We start from the raw sequence: 19,333 nt of genomic DNA on the forward strand, positions 1-19,333 counted from the left end.
GACACTTTTTAAAGTATCCTTTTTGGCTCAGTGAGAATTTATTTCATTATTTCCTGATTCTCCACTCCTTCCTCCCCATTTTGAATTGTTTTTCTTGCTTTCTCAGTCTCTTCCTGAAAAACACCCTGCCTTCGTGTTTTGAATAGAATCACAAAAACACCTTTAGTCTTTAATTAAAATAATACCAACTTGGAAGATGTGGCCCAGCCACCAAAGGACCTACTTTTCCCTTCCTGGCAGTCGAAGAGACTCAACCCTGTTTTTTTGGTTTTTTTTTTTTTTTTTTTTTTTTTTTGATAAACAATTTCGGGTCAAAATAAGCTGAAATTATCTTGTTTAGAGCCCCTTTTGGGGTGCAATAAATTCAATGCAAGTATTTGAGAGAAACAATTCAACCCAAATCCAGATTTTTGCATTTAACCATTTGCAGATTCCCAGAAAAAAATAATTTAATCTTACACCTTAACCACATTTTATGAGAATTTCAAATTGCAGGGATTATCCTAATAAATCTGACTTTAAAATGCCGTGTTTAATTTTTTTTCTTATTTAAATAAAAAATATCTTTGCTCTGTGGATATGGGATCCTCAAACTCTCAGATCCGGTATTCAGATTAACCAGTGTTAGGTTGTGTAGATTATAACCAGGAAATTTAGAAATTGAGGAGTTCATGTGTGATGACCAGTTCAATTTGAAGAATACCTGTTCTACATAAATTAGTGTGGAATGCACACCCATTTCTAAAGGACCTATATATCTGAATATTTTGGATGAGAGGTGTAGATTAGATAGTCTGAAAAATCGCTCTAATTCCTCACAATACTGCATGTGTAAATACAGAATTTAGAGAAATCACCATGTTAGTTTCATTTTCAATCCTGCAAACGTGTGATCGGTCTACACTTATGTAACAATTTTTGGTTCTGACACATTCATATCCTAGAGACATAAATATTTGAACTAATGGAGACTTTGACCATCTTATTAATATGAAAATGTGGCTTGCCTACTTTCCACTTGTAAAGCTTTGTCCACCCATACAGAACTAAGTGGAAAAGAGTGACTACTACATTCGGACCTACATAAACATCATCTGAGTGGTGGGCCTAAATTATCTAGGTGTTTGCCACTTCATATTATATTTGTGGAAATATGACTACAAAGCTAGGTCAAATACCTCAAGCTTACTAATAAGGTACATTACATACAGTTCAAGTCAACAAATAGCTATGGAAGTTTTCTTTATTGACTACTTGATGTGTAACAATAATTGCCGTCTTTTTCACACATTACAAAAAATTATACCTGGCTCAGTATGCAACCTTTTAAGCACAGCCATATTATTTAAAAGAAGAAGGGGGAAAACCTAGTCTACACAATACAGCATTTACAAATGCACAAAACATGCCGCTTTGGCTTGTATATTGTCTAGATTAAAAAAAAAAAATCTCTTTTTAACATAAATAAGTTAGTATAATTTTCAGTGTCTTTACAGAGTTATGTACACAGGTACACTTCAAATGGTTTTGTTTCATACACATACACAGGCAGTGTAAAAATACTGTTTAAAGATGTAGTATCCATTTCACCTATCCACGGGTACTTTTCTCTATAGGCACTTTCCTTTAATAACACCACTTTCCTTTGGGCAAATTAACAAATACAATGAGAAGCTGTAAATTAAACATTATTTCATTATTTTTTATGTCAAGTTACTTACAGATCTTTATAAATATCCAGGGATTTAGAATTATTTTGACTGTGTCTACACACCCTGAAGTGAAAAGAAAATTAAGAAATTTTCTCAACAAGTCTGATAAAAATTAAATGGTCAATTCTGAGCATTCAGAACTCCCCCCATACATGCCAGATTTTTGCCCAGAGGTACCTGGAGTGATTACCAAGCAGCTGAATACTTTAACTGGTAAATTCCAATTTTAAGGGCGACTGGGGAAGCCAGGGAGCACTGAGTAGAGTTTTGTTTAAAAAAAAAAGCCATTTGCTGCTACATAACGGAATCATCAGAGCTCCTAGATGAGAAAAACTTCATGTAAAAATAAGTATCAATTATCTGCAGCCAGTGTTCAAATTTGGATGATTTTTTAAATGAAGTATCAGTTCTCACTGAAAGGGACATTACATCTTTACAGAAAACAAAACCTTCCCCCAAACTGCTTCTCTTAGTGCAAGTCAAATATTTTTCTCCTTGCTCTAAATCAAAGCAAGCTCTTCATACCAGCCCCCCATGCCAATTCCTCAGCCCCACCCTGCCCTCCCTTCCCCAAAGTTTATGTGCTACATAAAAAGTAAAAACTATATACACAGGTAGTACAATGAAGCAAATAAGGAAAAACCTAATTGCACAATGCTACATCCAATGCTTTTAGAGGCAGATGATTTAAGAGTGCCTAAAACTTTAGTGTTATCGGGTTGTTGCTGTTCAGTGCTTATAAGGGATGTCCACTCCGTGGAGTCAGCGATATGTATTCAAAATTTTTAATTTATATCTTCCTTGCTTCATCAAGCAGTGATGTATCGGATAAACAAGGAAACATACTCTCAATTCTGCAAAAGAAACAAGAAGAAAGAATTAGGAGAAAAGCACTGAGAACAACATTGCCAATATATTACGGGAATTATTTTGTTACAGTCTTTGTTGGGAAATACCTGAGCAATAGCAAAGGAAGAACGTACTAAAAGTTGGTGCTGAGAGTTACCTCCATCCAACATTTCCTTCACTGGATTTTTACTCTCCCCTGCGCTGTGGACTTTTGTCTAGAGCAGGGGTTCTCAACAGTGGGTAATTCTGCCTCCCCCTCCACCCCCGGGGGACATTTGGCAATGTTTGGAGACATTTTTGGTTGTCACACTGGGTGGGGAGGGGGTTCTACTGTCATCTGCTGGGAGAGGTCAGGGATGCTGCCAAAACATTCTACAATGCGCAGGATCGCCTCCCACGACAAAGAATTATTCGGCCCCAAATGTCAACAGTACAGAGGTTGAGAAACCCTGGTCTAGAGAATCGGGGGTCAAAGATAGTGAGAAAGGACAGACACAGGAAAATTCAGAAAGTATAACACTTAAGAGTAGCCAAATTTTCTAAGTTTGAAAAATAACTGGAAATCACACTTAAAAAGACTATCCAAAGAAAATTCTATTCACTTTTTTTTTTCTCAAAATATTTTAGTCTTAGTCATATGTAGAATATACACACGAATGTTTATGAATAGGTCCTTACTACTATTTCCTGTATTCTCTGAACTGGCAATATTTACTAACAAATGCTTCTCTGTATGTCAGAATGGGGCCAGATGAAAATCCAGTAGGTCTGATTTGCTGTGGCTCATCTGATGAGCTAGGCCACAAGTCACAAACCAACAAGAGCTTCAGGTGGTAAGGTTGCTTCAGAAAATTTTTTCAACCAATTTACCCACTTCATACATAAGCTGTGATGGAGAAGTTCAATAGCGCCGTTTTGTATAAGCTCTGAAAAATATGTATGTAATGAAATCCTATATATGGCACTGATTTAAAAATACAACAACTTGAACCCCACCTTCATCCCTTTTTCTTTTAATTTTTAATTTTTATAGATGAGGATTTTAAAAGTTAATATCAACATCTCTTAGGATCTCTTTATATGCTAGGCTATGAGGGTGTTTTGGAAAAAAAAAAGAGGGCACGGTCGTTGTCTGTAAGAAGTTTACAAACTATTAATACATGTAGTTTGATCATTATGGAGACCAATCCACGTAAAGCTGGGGGCTGAATTATTCAAATTAGCTTTTCATGTTGATCACATTTTAGTAGATGGCAAAAATCTCCACTTCCCTTGTTTGGGGTACACCTACCCGTCAGCCCTGATATCTACTATCCATTTCCCCTACAAGTATCTAAATTCCCCTGTTATTGCGCGACTGGCATACACATGCTGACGTGTTCCTGGACTGCTTACTCTGGCAGTTACTTTAACTTTTGCTTTGCAACTTCAGTGTTATCAGAAATTCCGTCGGAACCTTAGGATTTCTGAGCCTTCCATTTTGGTTTTTTTAAATACACACGTTCCTTCTCCATCCCCCAAACTTATCAGAAGACAGAGAAAGTGAGAGTTTGTGAAAATGATAAAAACCAAAGGAAGCCACATGTCTCTCTTGTCACGTTTCTAACCATTTGAACAACCAGTTATGAGCCATTTGTGCCTCACTTTTCCCTCAAAGTTTGAATTAAATCATTTATTTGAATTAAATCATTCTTCCACGTATGGCTCAAAATCTGAGTCAACCTGGTCTTCCGGAAGATGAATTCTCATGAAGTGGGATGGAGGCAGACCCCCGCTCTTGTTCAGATGGAAAAAGAACCTATTGTTCCCAACATGTTCTGATGGAACTCTCAGAGTACTGACCTTCCTCCCCACAGGACCTTGGTTACAAGTACTTGCCTGGGACCCTTGCTCTAATCATTTGGTACTTCAAAGGAAAATGATCTCAGGACGTAGAAACTGGGAAGAATCACAGTACCTCCACACTAATTCTCAGTCTTCCCCATTCCTACTTTTTTTGACCTCCAAAATATAAACCAAACAAAACCCCACAAGCTCTAATCTGCCAGCCACCACTGAGATCGGGTTATCCCGGGGCTTGAAAGCCCACGAGTTCCTGCAGCCCAATTCGGGGGTCACTTCTTTGCTCGCAGTAATCAACTTACCGAGTACTTTACGTTTGACGCCTTCTGAGGCCGGGTTTCTTGGGCGTCTGCTCCACTGAACCCGCGTTCGGGGAACCGTCTGAAACATTTTCTTCTGTTCTGTTTGCTCTTTTGTTTTGAGGAGAGGAATCTAAGGGCAGGAGGGAATTTGAAAAAGAACACACACAAACAATCTTTATTAGAAAAAACAATGGCTGACAGAAGTGGACCCAAGAATCAGGAGACGAAAAACCCACCATCTACACCCACAATCCTGGATCCGTCATTCCCAGTGGCCTTTAAGGGCACAAAATGAGGTTGTTTTCACATAACAGAAAGTATATTCTACGCCCCCAAAGCTCTCTCTCCAAAGCGAAGAGGGAGGCCGCTGATAAACATCCCAACGTTGTCACATACCTACCGCTGGCGAGCGGGGAGGAGCCGCGATGTTTTCAGTTAGAAAAATTACCAGATAACACAGTCTCAGGCTTCTGACTTAAAAGTCATAAACAGACAAGCAGTCAGCTAAATAAACAGCATTTAAAACCTCAGATTAAGAAAGTGTGCGCCTCCAAAGCTAAATCAGAATGCGCTGAAAACAAAGCTGAGTTTAAAGACCCTCAGGCAGGCAAAGCAGTGCCGCTAACACAGACACACAGAAAGACATTTCACTCATTTGAAAGGATCATTACCGTCTGTGGCAGGTCGCTTCCTTATCCCAGTGCACTGCTCCGCTAACCCCGTCTGGCTGTCCGGTGCATCAGTCTTCTGGTCTACCAAATGCGTGTCCTCTGAGTTTGCCTGAGACCCAATTAAAGGCACCGCCTGGCGGGTCCCGCTGACATCCTGGCCCTCCTGCGCCGGCACCTTGCAGGCGCCTTTGGGTGGCCGCGGGGGTCTGTAGTAGAACTCGGGCAAGTTGCCCTTTTCCACCTCTTGCCACTCGTATTTGCCCTCCAAGGGCTTGTGATTCTGAAAATCAAAATTCCACTTGCGCTGGCTGGCCTCTTCCATGTCTCTACAGTGCTTCTCCAAGTCCCGGGTTAACTCTTCGTGATTGACCGGGCCAAAGAGGTTTCTGCAGGCCGAGGGCTTGGGGTACTCCGCCTGTCTGGCGTCCATCCGCTCCAGGCTCGGGCTCCCGTTAGACACTCGCACGTTTGACATCTTCCTCCCCGGGCTCGGCGACCGCCTCTCTTGCGCTCTCGCAAAACAAAACGAACAAAACAAAACGCCCCGACCCAGCCCGAGCCCCTCTTATAAGCCCTGCGACTGCCCTCCGAGCCAAGAGAAACAAACACGGACGAGTAAGTGCCCGAGCGTCAGGAGCGCGCGGGGCTGGGGGAGGGGGCGAGGGGCAGCCCCGGCCAGGCAGCCCCGAGTCCCCGCCGATCAAGTGGACTGGCGAGCGGGAGGCGGGGAGGGGAGGGGAGAGGAGCGCCGCGGAGAGAGGAGGGGGCAGAGCCAGTCCGAGTCCGGGCAGCTGCGAGCTCGCGGGTCCCGCCGACCGAGCGGCTCTCCAAACCTTGCCGGCGTCGGAGTCGCGGAGCGGCGAGAGAGTGGGGACAGGGGAGGGGGAGAAAAACACCCCGAAAAGACGAGCCCCCTTTTTTTAGTTGCCCAATATGGCGGTGGAAGGGAGGCTGACGAAGAAGAAGATGATTGACACCGCAAGTCTATTTAAACAGAGGAGGAGATCATTGGTCGCGGCGCCGGGAGCCGCCCCGCCGAGGCTGGCGAGCGCGGCCTTAAGGTGGCCCCGGGGCGGCCGCGGCGCCTCCCCGCCTTCCGAGCGCGCCGCCGCCGAGCGCGCGCCCCGGAGATGGGCTGGTCGCGTGACTGCTGGAGGCGCACGGCTGCCAGCAAACCTGCTCCGGCTGGCCTCGGAGAAATTAAAAATAAGACAAACAAGCTCGCCAAACGGCCGGGGAGCCGGGGAGGGGCCTGTGCAGCGGGGCCGGCGGGGCGGCGGGTTCTGGTCCCGGCGCTGCGCGGGCCGGCGCGCGGCTACTCCGGAACCCCGACCTCCCGCTCCTCGCCCGGGAAAGCTGGGGAGCTCGAAGGTTGCCGGCAGCTGGTTGTGCGCCTCGCCGGCAATCTTGTTTTCCCCGCACTCGCCCAGCGAGGGATGGGGGCGGGGGTGGGGGCGGGCAGCTGGGGGGCGGAGGCGGACGGTGGGAGCTCGGCCCCCAGCTGAGCTCTCCCCCGGGGCCCCAGCCGCTCGCACAGCGGGGGAGGCGGGGAGCTCCTCGGCCTGGGTGCCTTACTTAGGTGGGGGTGAGCAGTGGTTAGCTCACCCTTAACCTAGAAGTCTGTGCTAGTCTGGGGGCGGGCATGGGGCTTAGGGGAGAAGCCACAGCGAACGGCTTTCTATAAATTAGCCTGGAAGAGACGCAGCACTTATAATGTATTCGGAACCCAAGCTCTCCCTCAGTAAAAAATAAGAAAGGATTTCCAGATCAAAAAGTCGACTGGTCTCCCAAGTCCCCAGTAAGCTTTGTTAACTGTCTCAGACACATTTAGTTAAAAAAAGGCGAGATTACACCCCTGGCCCAGGTTCTTGCTTCCCAGTCACAGTTAAGGCCACTGACACGGACTGCGTGTGGGAACTCGTCTCCTCTTTGTATTTTTCATTTCTTTGACGGGTTGTAGCAGTTTCCTCACCCTGAGTCCCGTCGCCAAATACAACAGTTCCTTCCTTCCTCCACCTTTCTCTCCCACCAGACTCACTTCTCGGAACCCACCCAGAACACCATTCAGATGCAAGTGACGCCTTCAGAGGGCTGCAGGTCGTCGAAGAGTGAAAGTAACCGGAAAGTCCGGATTGTGAAGTGATGTAGAAAACCACCACCACCGTGTTCTCACGTCTGATACGATTACTTGGGCATTTCTCTGCTCCCCTTTGCAACTTGAAATTTACCTAAGCAATATGATCTTGAGCAAGGTGATGGACGTTAAAACAGGATGGACAGGGCTGTCATATCTGAAACAGAGCTCAGAGTCTTTAACTGCCTCCCCCCAGCCCCGTATATGATCTTGGTCTGGGTCAAAGTTACACATTTTACTGGAAACTAATTTCCAGTTCTAACAGTACCCAATGGCAATTGTACACAACAGTTTTCTTGGGCCTCTATGCTACAAATGAGTTTGACTTTTAACTTGTTTTCTTAACCACGTATTATTCGTCCACTTTGTGTCCCTGCCTTGCTTCATACACTCCAGAATGTAAGAGCTGGGAGGGACCTTGGGAACCCTGTGGTTCAACCCTCTCTTTTTTACCACTGAGGAAATAGAGACCGAGAGGATTCCTGTACAGGGACACATAACCAGTTGGTAGCAGACTAGAGGCAGGTCTCCTGACTCTAAAGCTGGTTCATTTTCTGTTCCTTTCCCTCCTGATGACCCCAACTGGTTTGGGTTTTCGTCTGGATTCGCCTGTGTCCCTCTCCTACAAATGATTCAAAATGGCTCCTTCTCATGACCTGGGCTGCCTGCAGATGTTTCCTTGACGTGGCCTGTGGTCCCTGATATTTTACTACAGCTGTCACTGGCCTTTGGTATGACCTTGGCACTAATTTGACTAAAATGCAGATGCCAAAAGGGCAGGGTGAGACCCAGAGAGCTGTGAGGGAGGTAGTGCCCAAAAGTTGTTTCAAGGTCGGGACTTCCTACCTGACTGACAGAAAATATTTCACCTGGGATCAAAGTAAAAGGTCTCATCTTTATTTTTTTACATTGAATGCCTCACTTAGTTTGCTGAGTTGGAGAAGAGGGGGAGAGGGACAGGAAAATTAGGGTAGGTCTCAATACCATAATTTATACCCTATTCCTGAAATTAGATCATTGTTGTTGAAATTTTTACACAATTGCTAGACTACACCGGAATTCTATGTTATATATAAGCATCAATTCAGATGCATAAATACACAAACTACCACATATATGTAAATGGAGATATTCTAGAGTATTGCACCTTGCCACAGATGTTTGATTTTATTCGTGGAATTAATATCTTACAGAAAAGTTAAAAATGAATACTTCTATCCCCTCCACACCCTGAATATTTCTTCAACTAATATGTAGGACCACCATTTTGTCGCTTTGTTAATCTTGAAAAGTAAACGAGTCACAGTCACGCCACCTTAAGACGTCTGGCTGCCAGCAGAAAGGCTGTGCTTACTCCGACCTTGCTATGATCTAAAGTGGTTTGTTTACAGTCAAGGCACCGGAGATCTGCACAGCAAATAATGAGAAGGCAGGCGTCTGCTGTAGTAGCGACGAAGCGTGAAAAAATACTATGGAGTCCCCGGGGGAAGAGGGAACTGGGAGCTCAGAGCGCCATCCTCCTGCGGAAAGTAGGCGGCGGCTTTAAAAGACTGAGCGGGGGAGAAGAATTTCCAATAAACAGCGTAAAGGCGGAGCCTGGGGGGAAGACAGAAAGTTCCACTGGCACTGCTCTAAAAAGGGCTCTGCTGGCCCAAGACCCAGAATCTAGTCCTGTCATTTTCACTCCTGGTAGTTTTCTCCTTAGAGCTGAGAAGTGTCCCATAAGCCACCCAAGATTGCGTGTCCTTCACCAGCTGAGGAGAGAGAGGAAGCCCAAAATAACTTAAAAGAAAACACCTGTGTGGTAGCCAAGTGTCCCGGCGGGGCGGCAGGTCAAGCTCGCCTCCCAGGTGTGGTCCTTTCAGGGGGGAAGTCAGGCAGCCCCAAATTTCTGCGAAGGCGCAGGTTTCCTTGCTCTGTTGCCCCTCCCACCACAAGCACACAATGTTAATCCTTCCTCCAGGATGTTTATGGTGAGGCAACGTTAACTCAATTTCACTTTTCTTCTAAACCGACATATTTTTAGAGTTTGGAAATGTCACATTCGTCTGTTTCTGACACTTTTCATTCAATTTAATAAATATTTATTGAGCATCTTCTATTAATTTGCTTATTCTTTCTTTCAACAAATAATTGATGAGTGCCTTTGATATTCGAGGCCCTGGGGATACAGAAGTAAACAAACAGATTTAAACTGGGATGAAATTTACACTCTAGTAGGGGGAGAGGAGACAGATGATACACAATAATACATGAGTGAAATATATACACTGTGTAAGGAAGTGATACATGCTATGGAGAAACAACAAGCAGGGGAGGGAGAAGGAGTGTCGTGAGGTCCCAGTGGGACTGGAGTGGTGGTCGGGGAAGGCTTCATTGAGGAAGTGGCCTTGGAGAGATGCCCCGAGGACTCAAGAGAGAGCAGCCATACAGACACCTGGGGAGAGTGTCCGATAAAGGGAACAGCAAACACAAAAGCTCTGAAGTGTGGTCTTCTGTGATGTGTTCAAGGAACTTCGAGGAGCAAGGGGAGAGTAGCAGCCGGAACATCTGCTCATACAAGGCCATGCAGGCCTCTGGAGGGTTTTTATCAATGACTGAGTGATAGGGGAAGCCACTGAAGCATTAGGAGGTTCTAAGCAGTGGAATGATGCGCTCTTACCATGGGTAAGGTATTCCCCTAGGCGGTATTCTCAGCAGCCTAAGGATGACAAAGTCACAGTCCCCGCCTTTGGGGAGTATACCTCCTAGATGGGGAGACCACCATGTGCACAAAAACTCCAGAGACAGAAAGCAAAACCTGGAAGAATGCGGTCCAAAGATAGACTACAAAGGAGGGAGAAAGAGGAAGCCTTCAAGGAGGTGATATGAGTGAGGTCTTGAAGAATGAGAAAATGTCCATAAGATTATAAAGATGTATTGGCAGGGGTGTTAATTGGCGGATGGGATCAGACAGTGGCAGGTGTATGGATGACATGCTAAAAAAAAATGTTTTATTCAGTAAGCAATGGAGCATTTGGTGAAAAGAATATCGTGATCACTGTCCAAACTTGTCTCCTGACCCGGAGCAAGCCTGGGCCCTGAGAGACAGTGTCTAGGCACAGAGCCGGATGAAAGCTGGGTGTCCCATTATGGTCTTAATCTAAAGGGAGCTGGTTGTTGGACAGAGTACGGGTGTGAGGCAAGAGGGGAGAAGCACAAGCCATGAGACCACAATAAGAGGGTTTGGAACAGAGAATAGGAGGCTGTCTTGTGTGAGCCACTGAGCTACGAAGGCACAGCTGCACATGCTTTGTATGTGGTGCGCACAGCCTTGACGGGAAGCGGAGGCAAGTGTTAAGAAGCCCACGCCGTCTTGGACAATCAGATGTTTGTGTTCGGTAGTGGCATCTGACAGCAGAGTAGAGGATGGGTGTGATGAGCCTGGAGGGGCTGACACGGGGAGGTGACTTTGCAGGCTGACTGCAGTTGCTCAAGCAAGAGATACAATGGCCTTAAGCTGTACTACTGCAGAGGAGGGAATGGAAAACTAGGAATGAATGTGTGCTTGCTTAGGTAGTCAGAACAGATACAGGGGCTGGAGAAAGATGGAGAAATGGAGGATGGCTTTAAGGACTCACGCTTGGGTATTTGAGAGAATAATGCCATTAATTAAGAGAAGTAACACAGAGAGATGATGTAATAGAGAATGCTAGTTGTCCACCAAATTCCATTCTCACCTTCTTCCTCAGTATCGGAATTGTAACTGGGCATACAGCTGCCCAGCTACTCTGAATTTCCCAGCCTCCTTTACAGTTGGATGTGGCCTGGTGCTAGGTGTTTTCCAACAGAATGTAAGCAAAAGTGATATGTGTCTTTCAGGCCTAGTGCATAAAACCTATCACATGACTCCTTCCCTTCTGCTTCTCTCTTCCCTCTCCCATGGGCTGTAAAGGTGAATATTACTGTAACCTTGGAAGCCACATGTTGAAGGTGATAGGGCCACCATCAACCTGAGTCCCTGACCTGACCCAAGAGAAAAAATGAATTTCTATTTTGTTAAACTGTGATATTTTGGAGGTCCATTTGTTATATCATTTTATAGTCAGTCCGAACTAATACAGAGGGAAAAGTTTGGGAGATGGGGAATAGGGAAGATTAAGAATTTGATTTGATGCAGACAGTATGTGCATTGAAATTAGCTGGATCCCTGAGGAAAAAAAGAATAAGAGGTTATGTTCCTTAAGAGGGCAACTGAGACAATGTTGGAGACATGAATCTGATACATAATGTAAAAGGATGCTATGGTTGGCGGGGCTCTCTGAGACCTACCTGTCCATATTTACAAATGTGCCAGTAATCATATGGCCAGATCAGATCCTGAGTAGATTAAAGCTTTCAAAAGTGTGGGAATAAGGATGTGTGTGGTGTTCTCAATATTTTTCATCACACTTGAGCTGTGTAATACTCATTCTTTCTTCATTGTCCCACCCTCGCTTCTCAGAAAGTCTGTTCCCTTAGGCTCTTCTGCTGAGAGATTATATCCCATTGTTCCCATTCTCTAGATTTTTTTTTTTTTTTTTTTGCCAAGCCACGTGGCTTGCAGGATCTCAGTTCCCAGACCAGGGTTTGAACCTGGGCCACGGCAGTGAAAGCACAGAATCCTAACCACTAGGCCGCCAGGGAACTCCCCCCATTCTCTTTCTGAAGGTGACCAGAGGAGGGGAGAGGCTGTATCTATCTGACCCGAATTTGGCCAAATTCTCTCTCCTGAAAATTTGAAACCAGGTCTCAGAAACTTCAATTAGTAAACTGTAAATTAGAGATTAATAAGGTAATGTAGATTTGGAATTCAAAGTGCAGTTTTAAGAAAGCTATCTTTGGCACATGTGTGATGGAGATGCAGATTAAGATTGCCTGCAGTGTCAGAAGAAAGAAAGGGACATTCAAAGAGGGGTAGAGAAGAGAGACCACAGGTTTTAGAAAGACTGATAACACTTAGCACCCCCAAACTCCCCGGTTTCTGGATCCTGCAGCTCAGGAGGTCCAACACCCTGGATTTCAGTTCTGTGGGACAGCGTGTGTTTGTAAAACAGTTCCTCTCATTTTGCTCCAAGCTAGTTTGTTATTGATTTCTATTAGAACCCAAGACATCCCTGATTAACACGATACTTTACATACTTGAAAGCAGATTCTCAGGTGTCATCACATTTGACCCTCATAAGACCACGGTTTCCAGACGAATGCTATTATCCTCTCTTGCAGTTGAGGTCCTGAGATATAGAAGGCTGAGGGCTCAAAAGCCACAAAAAAGAGCAGACAAGGCGCTAGGACCAGTATGCCTGCTCTTCGGAAGCTGAGTCCAGGGTCCACTGTGATGACTCTTGAAGATGTAATGACTTGGTGGGTTTGTAAATTTTATCACGGAGGCTCATTGGCTTAAATTACCTACAGTGCACTATTCATAAAAAGAAGGTTCTGGGGAAAATGAGATTCAATCCTAAAAAGAAAAATAGCATCTTCGAAAGAAACTGGACTCAGAAAGGGTTTGAAACTGATCCAGTGGGGTCAGACTTTAAAGAAAAAATGCATCAGGCAATTTTAATTAGAGAAAAATCTTCATTTTCAAGTAAAATGTAGTAAGCAAATGCAGTATTACTGGTTTCATAAGAATGGGAAATAAATGGCAAACCCTGGATCCATGACCTTAATTTCCATGACTGAAACATAAGTGGACAACCTCTGTGAGTAGAATATGGAATTTGGAACAAAAAAACATATTCACCACCAACTCACCATTTTCAACTACAGTCATTGAGAAGATACAAAGGAGAAAACCTCCCTCAATTATGAGCTCAGTCTTCAGTTTATGCAAACTTATACCTAAAAAAAAAAAAACTGGAAAGTGCTCATTTTTTGCTCCTGACCACTCTCTGAATAACTGTTCACATGAATATTTGTTCATTCCTTCATTCACTAAATTTTTAATGAGCTCTTAGCAGATGCCAGACACTCTGGGGACATAGCAGAAAAAAAAAGATAGCCAAAGTCCTGCTTTATGGAATGGAGTTTACACTCAAGTGTGGAAGGCAGACAAGACACAAATAAATAAGCATAGTATGTCATTTTGTTATAGGTGCTAAAAGAAAAAAAAACTACTGTAGTTGAGGATGCAGAGAGTAATGAAGGCAGATGCTGTATTAACAAGGAAGGACTCTTTGATTAACTGACATTTGAATAGAGACTTGAATGAAATGAGGGCATGGACTATGTCATTTTCTGTGTTCCAGGGAAAGGAAATAGCAAATCCAAGAGCCCTGAGGAATGTGCCTGAGATGGCTAAAGGGTAATAAGGGAACTAGTAAGCCAGACACAGTATGTAGGGGCTGGGAGGTAGGAGATGAGATCAGAGAGAAAGTAGAGGTCTGGATCATGTATATTATATAAGACATGATAAAGACGTTTGATTTTATTCCAAATGAAGTAAGCCACCTTTGAGCAGAGAGTTTTGATCAGCTAACTTTGGTCACTTTCCTGAGTGGGAAGTACTTCAGAAAAGCGAGAGAAAAGTAGGGAGACCAGTTAGCAGACCATTGCAGTAATCCAAAAAGAGGTCATACTGGTTCAGACCAGGGTGGTAGCAATGTACGTAGAAAAAGGGGTAGAGTTATTAATAGATGTGTTTTTAAAGATACAGCCAACAGGATTTGCTGAAGGATTGGAAATGGAATGTGTGTATGGGAGAGAGGAGTCCGTAGTGATTCCAAGGCTTTTTCGCCTAAGCAGCTGAAGAAAGTTTAGCCATTTACTGAAATGGGGTTGACTGAGGGAGGAACAAATTTTGCTTTGAATGTGTTAAGTTTGAGATATCCATGGACATCCAAGTGGAGTTGCTGAGTGAGCAGTTGTATATATGAGTCTCTCTTAGGGGAGAGAGGTTTGTGCTGGAGATACAATCTGTAAATTTTCAGCATTTAGATGATATTAAAGCCATGGGACTAGATAAGATCACAAAGGGAATGAGTTTAGACAGGGAAGAGGCCTGAGCATTACAACTTTTAGAAATCAAAAAGATGGAAAGGCTCTAGACAAAGGAGAATATAAAGGCGCCGCTGATGGAGTGAAGGAGAGCCAAGGAGAGATGACTCAGAGGCCAAGTAAAAGAAAGTATTTCAAGGACAAGAAGAGATCAGATGGTTCAAATGCTGCTGATAAGTCAAGTAAGATGAGGACTGAAAACTGACTATTGGATTTGGCCATGAAGGTCATTGGTGATCTGGATAAGAGTAGTATTGGCCAAGTAGAGGATATGAAATCCTGACTGGAGTGGACTAAGAGGAAAGTCATGTACATACATGCTGTAAACCCACATGAACAAAATATGCACACATATACCTTGTCTAAGTAGAGGGTGGCTAGGTTCTAATATCAGGGAGCCAGTCTGGAAGCAGGCCTGGGGTGGGGTCTGTGTACTGGCAGATGAGGAAGTAAGCACGTGAAGAAGGTGCCACCCACTGACTACCTTAACTTGTTTCATTGTATGCTTTCGCATTCTATGGTTCCTTCAATATCTTTTCTTAACTTTCCTAAGAATTGTCATGTTGACAAATTATCTTAAAGCTCTTTGAAAGGAATCCCTTTTGGAGACGATGCTAAGAGAGTTAGCACAGAATGAGCTTTGTTTGTGAGCCTCATATTTCACCCAGCTAAGAAATAGAAAATCAAGAGTGTAAGGCTTTATTGTAAATTCTTAGCATAATAAAAGGACATTGAGTTGCGTTTCTATTTATTCTTGACAAAAAGCCTTTGCTGACGTTGTCATAATGGTATTCTTCTCCGAACCTCAGTAATCTCCTTAAGACCTTCCTGTATCAGTGGATCAATTATACAACAAGTGTCTAATGCAGTTTGAAATTTGTTGCCTTTTGCCTTAACTTGGGATTTGATTTTCTGACCTAGAATGTTTCAGAGTAGTTTTCCGTCTCTTCCTTTACCGAAGAAACAGAAACATCCAGAATAGCTAGGCCCTCTGTGGCCACATGAGGACAGAAGAGGGTAAGTAATAAGATAGAATTCCCCCCGCAGAGCATTCATGAAGCAGGAATGTAATCGACCTGCTGAGCTGTTTAAACAGCACAGGAGGGCAGCACAAGGCCAGAACTGTTGGCCCCAATCCGGCAAGTATTCCAAACCACAACCATACTTATGGTCTACTTTTCCGAATGCATACACAAGAGTTTTAATCCCCACCAAATTTAACTGAACTCTAAATCTGCATAGACTCTACCTATTAAACATTTTCAGATCATTTTCATACATTATTCACATAATAATCTGAATTTAACATTTATGTATTTTACCGTAGCAGAGAGTTTTAATAATTGTCTGTGCAGTCAAGGTAAGTGTTATAACCCTTAACAAGTGAGGAAGTAGAAATAAAGATAAAAGGTGATTTGCCTATGGTCATCACAATTAGGTGTAAAGATAACAAGCTAAGCCTGATCCTTTTCCACTAAACTCAGCTCTTCAGAAAGATACCCCTCCATCCCCCAAACACACACGGATACATTCCACTGCCTTCGTGACATATTCACTTTGACTTCAGATATAAATCTACAGTCTTTAACCTTTTCTGTATCCTCCAATGAGGCCAATTTCCATCCTCTAAACAAAATAAATACAGAGTAGGTAGCACCTAATAGATATTACTGGCAAATATACACAGTTGCAGTGAAGCTCAAAGAGATATCCCCTAGTGAATTCTGTTAGGTCCTCGATATGGCAGTCATGGAATCCATCAAATCTACAGCTCCTTCCAAGAGCAAATGCCCCACCCCTAGCATGGGCCACGGCATGGGCTCCTGACCAAGAATTGTGTTTTATGATGGGGCCTGGCACGGACACCTCTGCCCAAAAGGAAGATGGTTATTAGCTAATCCAATCTTATACTCTTACTCAGGAATTAGAACTGGGAAGTATAGTAAAAACCAGAAGGTCACAGTGAAAAGAGCATAGACTGATGCAGAGAGAAGACATGTAGGGACATAGAGTCACTATGTGCTGGACTCACAGGCCATGGACTTCCATGGCAAAGATGTCTAGAGCTCCCAACATTCCAAATGAACTTATAATTCCTGTTTACATGTGACTCTTTCAAGGCCCCGTGGTTTGGGTGTCCGTGTTCTAAGGACTTGGCAGTATGGCTAAGATTCCCGTCACACATGTGAACACACATTCACACACCACTCAAGGGAACAAATGAGACTGTTCCTTACAACCAAAAGAACTTAGCCAACCACCACCCATAGATAATGCTCCATAACCAAAATAAGCAACATTTAATCACAACCAAGCTCACATGGAACATATGATTGCTTGATCAAAGCTGTACTTCATTCACTCATTATGTATCTATTGATTACCTATGTGTCAGGCATTAGGTGAGAGCTGGAGTTATAGAGACAAATAAGACAAGGTCTCTGTATTTGAGGGGTTCCCACCTCAGTGGGAAAGGCATCATACAAGAATGGAAACAAATTGAGAAAATTTAGGGAAACTGTATGTATACTGATTGCATAAATGGTAGATCTTTTTTGCTTGTAAGTCATTCTAAAAGGGCTCTTCTAGTCAAGTCCAGTTTATCAGTCAACATGAGATTTGTGTTAGTATACTGTATACCCAAGTGAAAAGATGAGAACAGAATCATATCATCATTCTTGAGTGCCCTGATGACTGGGATGTACAATGGTGTAATTAGATGGACAGGGTTAATAATTACCACTTTCATCATGACCATTGCTTCATGCTGGCTTCTCAAGACTTTAAATGTGGTTATGATGTTTTAGACTGAAAAGTTAGACATTACTTACTGATTTCTTGATTTGAGCGATTATCAAGACAGATAATTAAAGAAAACATAAGGAATTTAAAGTAGAGGAGAAAAGGGGAAAGGCCCTGAGAAAAGGGAGAAGGAGGGAGATCTAAAATACCAATCTTTTAAAACATGTCATCAATATGTGGATCCAGATTTATCATAGGTCTATGTTAACTGTGGATTCAGTCTTAATCACTTAAAATATTTTTAAAAAATCCACCAGTACATACTCTAATATGTTTGGTTTGATTTTCTAATATGCAGAGGGTCCTCTTGTAGTTTTTTTAAGCACTAGAGATGTAAGTCAAATACCAACTCATACTTTAAATTTTAGAAATATTCTATTAAATAGTAGAACCATAAGGCCAATCGCTAGAGAAATTTTTTTTTTTTTTTACGGTACGCGGGCCTCTCGCTGTTGCGGCCTCTCCCGTTGCAGAGCACAGGCTCCGGACGCACAAGCTCAGTGGCCATGGCTCACGGGCCCAGCTGCTCCGCGGCATGTGGGATCTTCCCAGACTGGGGCACGAACCCGTGTCCCCTGCATCGTCAGGCAGATTCTCAACCACTGAGCCACCGGGGAAGCCTGCTAGAGAAAATTTGAAAAGATACAATTACCATCTTCCATGACAGGAGCTTTATTCTATATATAAAAGTTAAACAAAGAGACAATAACATTAATGTATGGCCAAATATATGTGCTTTAAAAAGATGGTACAAGCAAAGTGCTGTGAGGTTTCTAGAGGTGAGATCAGGGAAGGATTCAGAGGTTGCTTTTGAAAGGGTCTTGAGAATTCAATGGAGTTAAGTTGGGAGAGGCAGAGAACTGCATTAATTAAATGGGAAAATTTACTAAATGTAAACTTGGTAACGAGAAGAATTATCTTATTCCCCTGTTATTGTTCACTGACACTGTCCGAGATAGCTCATAAATGTATACCACCCCTTTGAAAACATAAGATTGGAATTCTCTCTCCCTTTTGCCTACCGGCAGTCCTATCTCCCACAGTACGAGCTCTGTATGCCAGATATAGTCATTTTTAGCTCATATACAATTGATACAAGGGGAAATAATGTCAATATAATTCAGAAATCACATTGGTTCTTTCATTATTTTTCCCAGCACATTTACATTTTGAAGTGATCAGGGGCAAGTCTTCTTACAATTAAATACAAAACCTTAGCAATATAAACACTTTAAGAAAAAAAGCAGGAAATTCTTCAGGAATGCCTTCCTTTAGTACAAATAGAGGCTTGTTTTTGGCTTCAAAAACCTTTAAGATTTTTATGACATTGTTATGTGGTAAAGCTACACAGTGTAAATGAAGGTGTGAAACTGTTTTGTCCTGTGTGTGGGGTTGGGGGTTGGGGGACTGATTGATCAAGAAGGCTAAATACTGGATCAGACTCTTCTTTTTCATTAGCTCAGTTTTTTTTTTTTTTTTTTTTTTAAAGAGAGGCTGTCATTATGGTAATTCTAGTGGATTTTTAAAAAAATGAAGTATAGTTGATTTACAACGATGTGTTAGTTTCTGGTGTACAGCAAAGTGATTCAGTGGTAGATAGATATACATATTCTTTTCCATTATGGTTTATTACAGGATATTGAATATAGTTCCCTGTGTTATACAGTAGGCCCTTGTTTATCTATTTTATATACAGTAGCTTGTATCTGCTAATCCCAAACTCCTACTTTATCCCTCCCTCACCCCTTTCCCCTATGGTAATCATAAGTTTATATTCTATGTCTGTTTCTGTTTTGTAAATAAGTTAATTTTTGTCATATTTTATTTTATTTTTATTTTTTTATTTTTTTGCGGTACACGGGCCTCTCACTGTTGTGGCCTCTCCTGTTGCGGAGCACAGGCTCCAGACGCGCAGGCTCCGGACGCGCAGGCTCAGCGGCCATGGCTCACGGGCCCAGCCGCTCCACGGCATGTGGGATCTTCCCGGACCAGGGCACGAACCCA

At 43.2% G+C, this 19,333-nt stretch overlaps 1 protein-coding gene across 1 annotated transcript; it reads right to left on the reverse strand.

Moving 5' to 3' along the window:
• Window positions 1-1,225: 1,225 nt before the first annotated feature.
• CDKN1B (cyclin dependent kinase inhibitor 1B) lies at window positions 1,226-6,299 on the reverse strand. The gene is made up of 3 exons (XM_082636077.1): window positions 5,377-6,299; window positions 4,706-4,835; window positions 1,226-2,566 (listed from the first exon to the last, which is right to left on the reverse strand). Exons 1-2 carry the CDS (start codon window positions 5,849-5,851, stop codon window positions 4,714-4,716), a joined length of 597 nt encoding a protein of 198 aa, XP_082492203.1. The 5' UTR covers window positions 5,852-6,299; the 3' UTR covers window positions 1,226-2,566; window positions 4,706-4,713.
• Window positions 6,300-19,333: the final 13,034 nt, after the last annotated feature.

This window comes from Mesoplodon mirus (assembly GCF_964341445.2).
Source record: "Mesoplodon mirus genome assembly, chromosome: 11".
Taxonomy (NCBI): Eukaryota; Metazoa; Chordata; class Mammalia; order Artiodactyla; family Ziphiidae; genus Mesoplodon; species Mesoplodon mirus.